At 40.4% G+C, this 9566-nt stretch overlaps 1 protein-coding gene across 2 annotated transcripts; it reads right to left on the bottom strand.

The window, feature by feature from the left end:
- Nucleotides 1–2007: 2007 nt before the first annotated feature.
- On the bottom strand, nt 2008–8831 carry nr2f2 (nuclear receptor subfamily 2, group F, member 2). Of its 2 annotated transcripts, none has more exons than XM_041996622.1 (3): nt 7586–8831; nt 6049–6594; nt 2008–4095 (listed from the first exon to the last, which is right to left on the bottom strand). In XM_041996622.1, exons 1-3 carry the CDS (start codon nt 8034–8036, stop codon nt 3821–3823), a joined length of 1272 nt encoding a protein of 423 aa, XP_041852556.1. In that variant the 5' UTR covers nt 8037–8831; the 3' UTR covers nt 2008–3820. The 2 variants fall into 2 exon arrangements, with proteins under 2 accessions (XP_041852556.1, XP_041852557.1); XM_041996623.1 differs by having other exon boundaries at nt 6049–6576; nt 7586–8829.
- Between the last annotated feature and the right edge of the window lie 735 nt (nt 8832–9566).

The following is a 9566-nucleotide window of genomic DNA, read 5'->3' as shown; positions in this document are numbered from 1 at the left end:
TTTTTGTGCAATGCTAATAAATGAACAGAAGTACTAACTGGACTCCGGTAGATAAATCAGTCTGTCAGCTAAAATCAGTCTGGTCAGTGTCGAGATCCGACCCACTGAGAGCCCACCCTTAAGCTTTACTTGTGATTTGTGGCTGAATCTAGCCTTCGTTAGAGGCTGCAGACACTTTGAAGAAAATGTAGGGCTTCGCTTTCTTCTCTCCTTTCGTGGGATTTTATATACTTGGTCCAATTAACCGGCGACTGTGCGTGTAGTGTGATGTCCACCTTCAATTATCAACATGGGCTCTGCTTGGCTTCGATGTGGGAAATACCTCAGGGGACAGTTTGGCTGGACGAGCAAGCCCCACACTATAGATAAATAGCGCTTTCAGCAAGAAGCCGAAGATAAAAGGCCATCAGCATCACATCATAATCATCATTTTCATAATTATCAACAGTCACAAAACCGCACTCTGCATTCAAACGCACACACAGCAGCAGTATCATCAGCAGCAGTAGCTCTGATAAAAGTTGCTCCAGTAAGAATCCTGATTAAACCTCTGATTCTTCCTGATTAAACACCTGATTCCTCTTGCAGAACCATAACTTATAAAATACAACCAATAATTAGCCCAATGACAGGCCAAAGATTATAACATTTTTATAGCACGCTTATCGACGTCTGGCATTGATCACCATTGCATCCACTTCTGGGTTTCACGCATATAGTAAAGAGAGAGAAAAACATAAATAAAGAAAAATGCTTAATGTTGTGCCGGGTTCAAGCTGAAGCTGGGTTAGAAAAAAAAAACTGAACCATAACAAGGCAAAACAACAAGCAGGTTTATCAGTGGAAAGTAATCTGGTTTCATTTGAAATATTTTTCCTTTCAATATGACTTGATGCTGCATTTATGGTGTTTGCTGTATAATTCAGCCCATTAATATTAATGTGAGCGTATAGAAGCGAAACTATATTCCACAAATATAGTGGTGGGGAAGCTGAGTTGAGTATATGCTGCATTTTAGCCTCTATCCCATGTGTTAGAGTGCTTGGGGTGGGGTGGGGGGGTCATCTGCGATGAAATATTATTGTCTGCTGAGGCACTGCGCCCCATTACAAGTCGTATCCTATTTCTGTAGTGTATTAGCGAGAACACTTGAGTCCCTAATTTGCCAAACAGAATTAAAGATCGCTATTTTTAGAGGACGCGTCGTCGCCTTGACGCAAAACGTGAACGCGCTGAGCGGCCTGTTGCTTGATTGATTAATTATTTTTTAATTCATTAATCACTTTCATAGGGCAAAAGGGCAACATCCTGCTACAGCAAATTGACTCCAGTGCCCCCCACCCCTTTGTCCCCCCCCCCCCCCCCCCCCCCCCTCTCTCTCTCTCTCTCTCTCAAACCGACCACACACACAACACGCACGCACACACGCACAAGGACAACGTCAGTGTTTGGGATGTTTAAAAGAAAACATGAAAAACTGGTGTTTTCAAATTCATAAATTATAATTTAATACCAAGAACAAATTTACAGCAGAATGCTTGTTTACAATAAGCTAACACAAACAAACAAGAATTGTGTTCAACTATAAACTTTCACACACACTCACATATATCACTTGCAATTAATAATAATAATAATAATCATAAAAAAAGTATCTATACGTTATCAATACCCTGCAGTCATATATTTTTATATATTTATATAAAAACGTGGGTCAGTTTAAACTGTTCATAATTACAATCATGTATCATTCTCTGGTCCATATGTGGCCACGAACAGCCAAAGATCAGTGTTCAATCAGTGATCCCTTTTAATTCAACCACAACATGGTGTTTTTGTGTGTGTTGAAGAAAAGCCTCAAAACAAGGACAAAATGCTAGCTTCCAAATACACACACGCACGCACAGTCGAGCACACACACATTCTCGCACACGCGCAACACGGCACCTGTCAAAGACCAAAGGAGCAACAACACTAAAGTTAAAATATCAGCTCCTTTTTTTTTTCTTTCAAAAATCTGCTCACCCTGTTTAAGTTTGTAGCCTAGTAATGAACGTCGTTTCTTTTTCTTTTTTTTCTTTTCTGTTTCTTTAAATACAAGGGCTAGTGTGTACTGAATGCACAGATTATATCTATACAGTCAAAAATAAAAAGAGAGAAAGAGAGAAAACATTTACATTTATATATCAAAGGTAAAATAGGTTAGCGACCTGTGGCCATGCATTCACAGTCTAAATATACATGAAAAAGAAAACATTTGTTGTAATATGTATATACATTAAAAACATAACTTTCAGTGCTACTAGCTAAGTCTGCCACTCAATTTTGAAGACGTTGTATTACCGAGAAGAAAAAATAATGGCAACCACAGATTTTTCTTAATCACATATATCTTGTATAAAGGAAAACTCGTTGAAATTAACTGACCTATATTTACAAGAATACTGCCTCTAATCAGTGTTTTTCAAGTGAAATACACGACTGAAATCTAATTGTGTTCCCCCAAAATGTTGTAGGCCTACTTTAACAACGTTTTGATAAGAAATCACATCATGCTTGTCAGGCACTTAATGCTTGAAGTGAATAAAGGGTGACATTTCAGGGACACTTTAATAATACTGCTATTAAACACTACTCTGGCTGGATTTCAAACTTTTATGACCCTTGACCTCTTTCCAACTTTTTTCCTCTCTTTTTTCTTTTGCAAACAATTATGCTTTCAGTGCAGTTTTGAGTCTCTGCAATCGCTCTTTAATGCACATGTAATGCATGCTTTATAGAGCAACCTGTCTCAAATGCTCTTATAACAACAGGCTGTAGTTAGTTAGTTAGTTGCAGAACTTTTATTTTAGTTGTATCCAAATGGAAAAGGGCTGGCAGATATTCAAAAATGTTAATTAAATCTTGCAAACCACCTTTCATATATATATATGTATATATATATATATATATATATATATATATATATATATATATATATATATATATATATATATATATATATATAAGAAAGCAGATCCTGTAACTTTATAACAGTAAATTAAATAGAGGGAAAAAAATCCGCAGGGTCACAAAGTTGAACACGAACTCCAGAAACACCTCCCTTATTTCAGATGGAACTGGTCATCCTAACAATATAAGTGCGCTTGCAGCGTCAAGCCTAGATCATAAGCCTATCCTCCTATTGCTGTTGTTTTAATTCTTTTTAGAACTTTTTTTCTTACATTATTTCACCATTTTTAAAATAAATCATTGTTTTAGAAAATAACACCACCTGTACTACAGAAATCACATAGGCCGGTTTGTAACCAGAAAGGAGGAACAAAGAAAGTACAAAACACAGCTATACATGGACACAGGACAAGTCATTTGAGAAAAGAAAATTCACGTTTTGTATTTTCCCTTTCTCCATTTTTTTTTCTTTTCTTTAACCCAAATTTTTCCATTTTAAATGTACTTAATACTTAAAATTTCCTCATAAGGATCAACAAAATCCCTTCTCCCTTTTTTTTCTTATTTTCTTCTTTCATTACAAAAATGGATCGAAGCAGGTTGTTCTGCATGAACACTGGGAGCTTGTTTCTGCCATTTTGAAAGTTGAGTTGATGTCTCAATTTTGCTGTATTTCTTTTTTTCGGAGTTGGGGGGGTGGGGGGGGATTCACAGTCATTTACGTCAATGTCTTTCTTCATGAAAGCCAGCCCCGTGTAACAGCCGGTTTTTTTCTTTTTTTTTTTATTCCTTCCACAAAAGCAGCTATAATCATTGTAGTCTCGCAGCCCCCCAGCCCCACCTTTTGTTAGTTCGTCTCCTTCTTGGTTTACTGAATTGACATGTAAGGCCAGTTAAAACTGCTCCCCGACAGCAACATATCCCTGATGAGAGTTTCAATTGGGGTTTTACCTACCAATCGGACGAAAAATAATTGTTCTATGACCGAGGAAGAGACTGTGCGGAGGGAAGGCAAGCGGAGTAACAACTTCCCAAACCGCGTTGGCTGGTTGGGATACTGGCTCCGGACATATTCCTCCAGGGCGCACTGGGACTTCTCCTGCAAACTTTCCACATGGGCCACATCTGAGAGGCCACAAGCATCTGAGAGGGGGGGAAAGCAAATAAACATTAATAAAGTGTTTCTCTAGGAGCTTTTTTCCCACTGTGGTAATAAACTACAGCGCAAATTGAAAGCCTGACATCGTAGCAATAATATTAATAATAATAATAATAATAATAATTTCAAAATTAATTATAACATTATATATAAATATAAAACTTATTTTTTATAAATATTTTCAAGTAATGATAATTCAATGATAATTAACCTTAAAAAATATTTTGTGCTTGCTGAAAATATACCCAGTAATTTAAAATAAATTATTGTCTACAATATATTGGAGACATATTTTAATATATCCATAATAATTTGTTTTAAAAAGTAATGTTATCAGAAAGCAGCAGATCAAAATGGCCTTGCTTGTGCCCCTCGTCTCATCGTTGCTTTAAGTCGGTTATTTCTCTCATTGCAGCCATTTAAAAGTGAACTAAATAATTAAGCATATTAATAGCTGAGGACGGTGTTTCAGATGGGCCTGTCTTTCTCAGCTGGAGGCAGAGCGAGGAGGACAGGAGGGGGCGGGAGAGAGAGGGAAAGACAGAGAGACCTACTGACCTTTAGTGAGCTGAGATTTAGCAAAAGGAAAAAAGGGGCCCGTAGCCTACGGAGTAGCGGTCATATTATACCATCAGAGACGTAGAATCACTATCTGTGCTGCTGCATGTGGGCGGCAGCTGATAATGTGCCAAAAACGCTTGTACGCGCCTTGGTTAAGTTTGTAAAGTTTATGCATGACAACAACCAAAGCGCCAAAGTAGCAAAGGCGTGTCATTCAAGCTACAACACACAGCTCATGTTCAAGCCTTCCGGACACAGGTATGAAGACAAATTAAGCCGTCGTGGCCCCATAAAAGCCGAATAATAAAATCCAATGACCTGAAATGGGATTTTCTTTCTTTTTTCTTCTTCTTCTTTCTTTTTTTTTCTCTTGAAAGGGCTAACGAGCCACCACGAGGACATTAGCAGGCTGCAGAGCCACATGAAAAGCTAAGGCTGGTGCAGGTATCATCTATTTATTCATCGCTGAAATATTTGAAATGTCTTCCTCGCATTTTTCCCCTTAAATACTATTTGTTTTATTTTATTTATTACTCCCTTAATGATACAACTAGTGTAACAAAATATCTGGGAGGTTTTGGGTCATGACCCAGTCCTGAAGCAAGTCCAGAGGCGCCTTAACTCCAACAAGGCGTGGAGCATTTTTCTGGAAAAAAAAAAAGGAAGCTTTTTCCTGTCACCGCATATCACACAATGCTGCTAGACACTGGCATATTTGCAATTACAGTGTGCGCGCGGGTGTTGCATGCTTTTTGTCTCATGATGTCTTGTCTCCTAAATGACAAGAGAGCGTTGAAACCTGCGCTTTGCTTTTACTGTGTGCAAATGGGACATTAGGCTTGCCTTTCTTTTTCTCTACCCCTCCCCCTCGGAGTCTGGCATCATTTATATCTGTCATTTCCTACAAACAAGACGTGGGGTATACACACAGTGATAAATGCCTGGAAAAAAATGCAAGTGTAGAAATTCATCTCCAGGTTATTAGCTAAATTTTATGATACTTAAAACAATTATTGTGGCTTATCAGTTTTATTCAACTCGAGCTTCTTTTCTATCACTAAGACTATCTGTTGTGTCGTCAGTTTAATTAAAAACAATCATACGGGATCATGCCACAATTTAAGTCTTGTGTATGTGTCTGATAAATAAGTTGATTCATCCATTAATTTTATATTTTAGTAGCTTTGGGCCTACTTAAAACCCACTGAGCATGAAAAAGCATAGGTAAACATTTAAGTAGAGTTTTTATCTAATGCAAGCAACAGCCTCGAGCTAGTGCAGATATATTTACGTCAGTGTGGACATGTCTGATGTCAGTGTGCAGGCTAGTGACATTCACACACTCTGAACTTGAGTGTGCCAATCTATTGTCTTACCTGTGGTGAAGAGCACGATTGCCTTTAAGCAGCTATATTCAGCAGAGTCAACGTGCAAAGCTTTGAGCTTTTCCACTTGTTCTTGGAAGATCCTAATGTGGTCCATAAAGGCCACCACTCTGTCCGCAGACATGGGAGAGGCGTGAAGGCCAGCTGCTGCCAGGAGAGGAGCCACATGCAGGGGCATGGAGCACTGCGCAGCGTTGAGCACAAATAACTCACTCCACGTCAACCTCAGCAGAGCCACCTGGTCGGTGATCTGAAGGTCTGGAAAGAAGGGAATATTCCTGGCCCACTCCACGGCACTGAAGAGCATCCTGGCTGCTAGTTCACAAATGTTCTCGATACCCATGATGTTGTTGGGCTGCATGCACTGACTGCCATAGCGGGACGTCGGGTAGGGCTCCGCTCTCAATAGAAGAGAGATATATCCGGATAAGTAGGAATGGCAGTGGAGTGGGTCTCCATTTGTCAAGGCGAACTGACCGTGGTGTGGCTGTGTGGGTGGCACCCGACCCCTTTGCACGGCTGCAGTAAAAAGAGAAACTACAGATATTGAAGCCTGAATTCTACAAAATCAACAATCATTCTGAACATGGAGGCTGCTGATCATTTTAACATAGTTTAGTGCAGAGAAATCCACACTGGCTTCAAGGAAAATAAACGTAAAAACCAGTGTGTTTACTATTTACAACCAACACACACACACACACACACACACACACACACACATTATTGCATACGTTTTTTAAGACACATAATAATGACATAATATAAAAATAATAAGGCAGCACTGTAACAAATCATGTACTAACCAGAAGAGATATGACTTTTTTTTTGTTTTTTTTTTCTTCTTTTTTTTGTCTAACATATATTTAATCCAACCCTTGCACATGTCTACCTTTAAAATGCTGTTATTCAGCAACATGAGCTGGCTGTGAAGGAACACAAAGAGGGCAAGAAAGACCTTGCATGTTTAACCCTTAACCTACTTAGCAATTCATCTCGTTTTACCATACATGCCGGCCTGCTTTCGACTAAAAAGTATATATATATTTATCGGGTTTATAGGTGGGTTTTATATGCACACTTTAAGCTAATGTCCAGCTTCAGACACACTGAACAGGGTAAGCGGCACAGATGTAGCCAAAGCACGCTATCTCCTAATTCGAGACTCGCCATAATAGCGCAGAAGGCTATATTGTATCATCTGTTCAATACAGATGTATGTCTACACCCTTAGTCTGATCTAAATATGAATTCTATAGTTCCTGTCTGTCCAGGGGTCGGATCTTATTTATGAAATGCAGAGCTATATTGCGTTGTAATGTAACGCTAAAAGGAAGACCCGGCCAGCCCCGTCTCGACCACAACAGAGAGCGGCTCCATTGCATGCTCCTGCCGCACACCCTTGAAGGGAAGAGTCGGCAGAAAAAAACAGGCTACAGGGGCGACATAAAAGCATAAGGTTTTGCATATGGAAGCCTTCGAAACACACAAACACATACATGGATAAAAATACAAAAAGTCCCAATACCTTCCCGTCTCATGCCGACTTTAAGGCATTTTTTGAGGCGGCAGTACTGACACTGATTGCGGTGGTGCTGGTCGATTGGACAATTCCTGTTGGCACGGCATGTGTAAGTGAGGTTCCGTCGTACGCTCCGTTTGAAGAAGCTTTTGCACCCCTCGCAGGTAAACTGGCCATAATGTTTGCCACTAGATTTATCCCCACAGACCACACATTCAATGTGCTGCGGTTGTTTCTCCGACTGTTGTGTCGTCTGGTTCGTCGGCGTGGACTGTGTGTTGTTCGGGGGTCCTTGGACCGGAGTCTGAGGGGTCGGAGGGGCGACCTGAGAGGCTGTCAGATTCAACTGGCCTGGTTGAGGGGTGGGAAGAGATAGTCCTCCTTGTGTTTGCGAGGAAAGGGTGCCTTGGGTGTCAGCCACATCGTCCTGGGAGCCTCTCCACACTACCATTGCCATATCTATCAGTCAACGTAAAGAAACTTTTTGTCTGCCGTTTTGCTGTCGCGGTGAAGAATGTCTCAAGGAAACGCTGCAAACTGTGACTAACAGCCGGGCACACAAAATGTCAAACCTAGCCTACGTTGAATCCACTCTGAATCTCCTGAAAACTGTCGATTTATTGCTCTTGTAGACGTTGCGAGGCACGTTTTCAAAACTGATGCGATGGCGAGCTGAGTCGCTGCCTTGCGCTTAAAGGCCAATTCCAGGGGCGCTTACAGTCAGCCATCCAGTACACCCATCAGTGGGAAAGGTAGGTAAATATTAAAAAAAGAACAAACCGAGGTAGCATGGACTGTTCAGTGAATGATGGAGCAGGCTGGTTAGACCGCTCCCGCAGCAGCATTAAACAATTGGTTAGCACACTGTAGCAGCTACTATCAAGTTCCAGCACAAGTCTTGAAGAAAATCACCAACTGGGTTAAAAAAAAAAAAAAAAAAGGGAAAAAGAATTTTTTTTAAAAAAACGTCCTCTTCCTTTTCTCCTTGTGAGGTAGCGCCAGCAAGCGCAGCAGAAGCCAATGTTGTGAGAGCTTGGAAATATGAAGACAACTCTCCTCCAAAAAAGCGAAAGCACTAAAACAAAAAAAACAAAGATCACAACCTGCAAACCTCCTCCGTGTACTGAAAAAATAATAGGAAAAGGAGTGGAGAATCAAAGTGATCAAATATGTTAAAAAGGCGGAGGTTGGGAAGTGATTTGCGATTGGTAGGAGCCGGGCTGGCAGAATGCTTTCTCTCTGATCAGCTCACTGAGCTCTCTATATAGTGAACTTTGACACGACTGCTGCAACTTAGCACACGTTACCATGGAGATCAGCTGCCATATAAGGAAGGAGAGTGTGTTTGACTGGTCAGAGCTCAGGGACCTCCCCCTGAACCCCATTGGCTAGTCGGCACTTGTGCTACTTGGTATCTTGCCAGAGCCAGCACGGAGGTCGAGAGGGCCGCTTGGTCCTAAAAAGAGACGCTTTTCCAAAAGAGGAATAATTTCTAGTCACTCAAATTGCACAGACTATAATATATATTCACATGCAGCACAGCACAGCTTTAGCAATTATACGAGGAAAAATAATTTCCCTCGTATCGCGCTACAGTATAGACTATATCCGGTAACAATACAACAGGCTGAAATATCCAAGGATCTCCCTGAGTCACAGTAGCACCTTCAGGGCATGAACTGTATTCATTACAATGTTGATCCTTTAGGTTTGTGGATTTAAAGACCAACTGCACATCTGAATGAATGCATACACACATAAGCATCTTTATTGGTAGCGAATTAAATAAAACATTGTCTATACTTCGGTTCATGAGCACTAAATCACACAATGGGGTTGCACGCCAGGTGAAAAATTATGCATTTAGTGTTGTCTCCACTTCATTATTATTAGTAGTATTATTAGTAGTAAGTCGTAATATGTTTTGTTTTCCCCCTCTCTCATATAAAACTACAAGTCCTTCACAGCATCCTCCATCACATCGTAT

This window comes from Melanotaenia boesemani, chromosome 10 (genome assembly GCF_017639745.1).
Source record: "Melanotaenia boesemani isolate fMelBoe1 chromosome 10, fMelBoe1.pri, whole genome shotgun sequence".
Taxonomy (NCBI): Eukaryota; Metazoa; Chordata; class Actinopteri; order Atheriniformes; family Melanotaeniidae; genus Melanotaenia; species Melanotaenia boesemani.
Note: the sequence above shows the minus strand (reverse complement) of the source record. Positions and strands in the feature narration are given on the sequence as shown.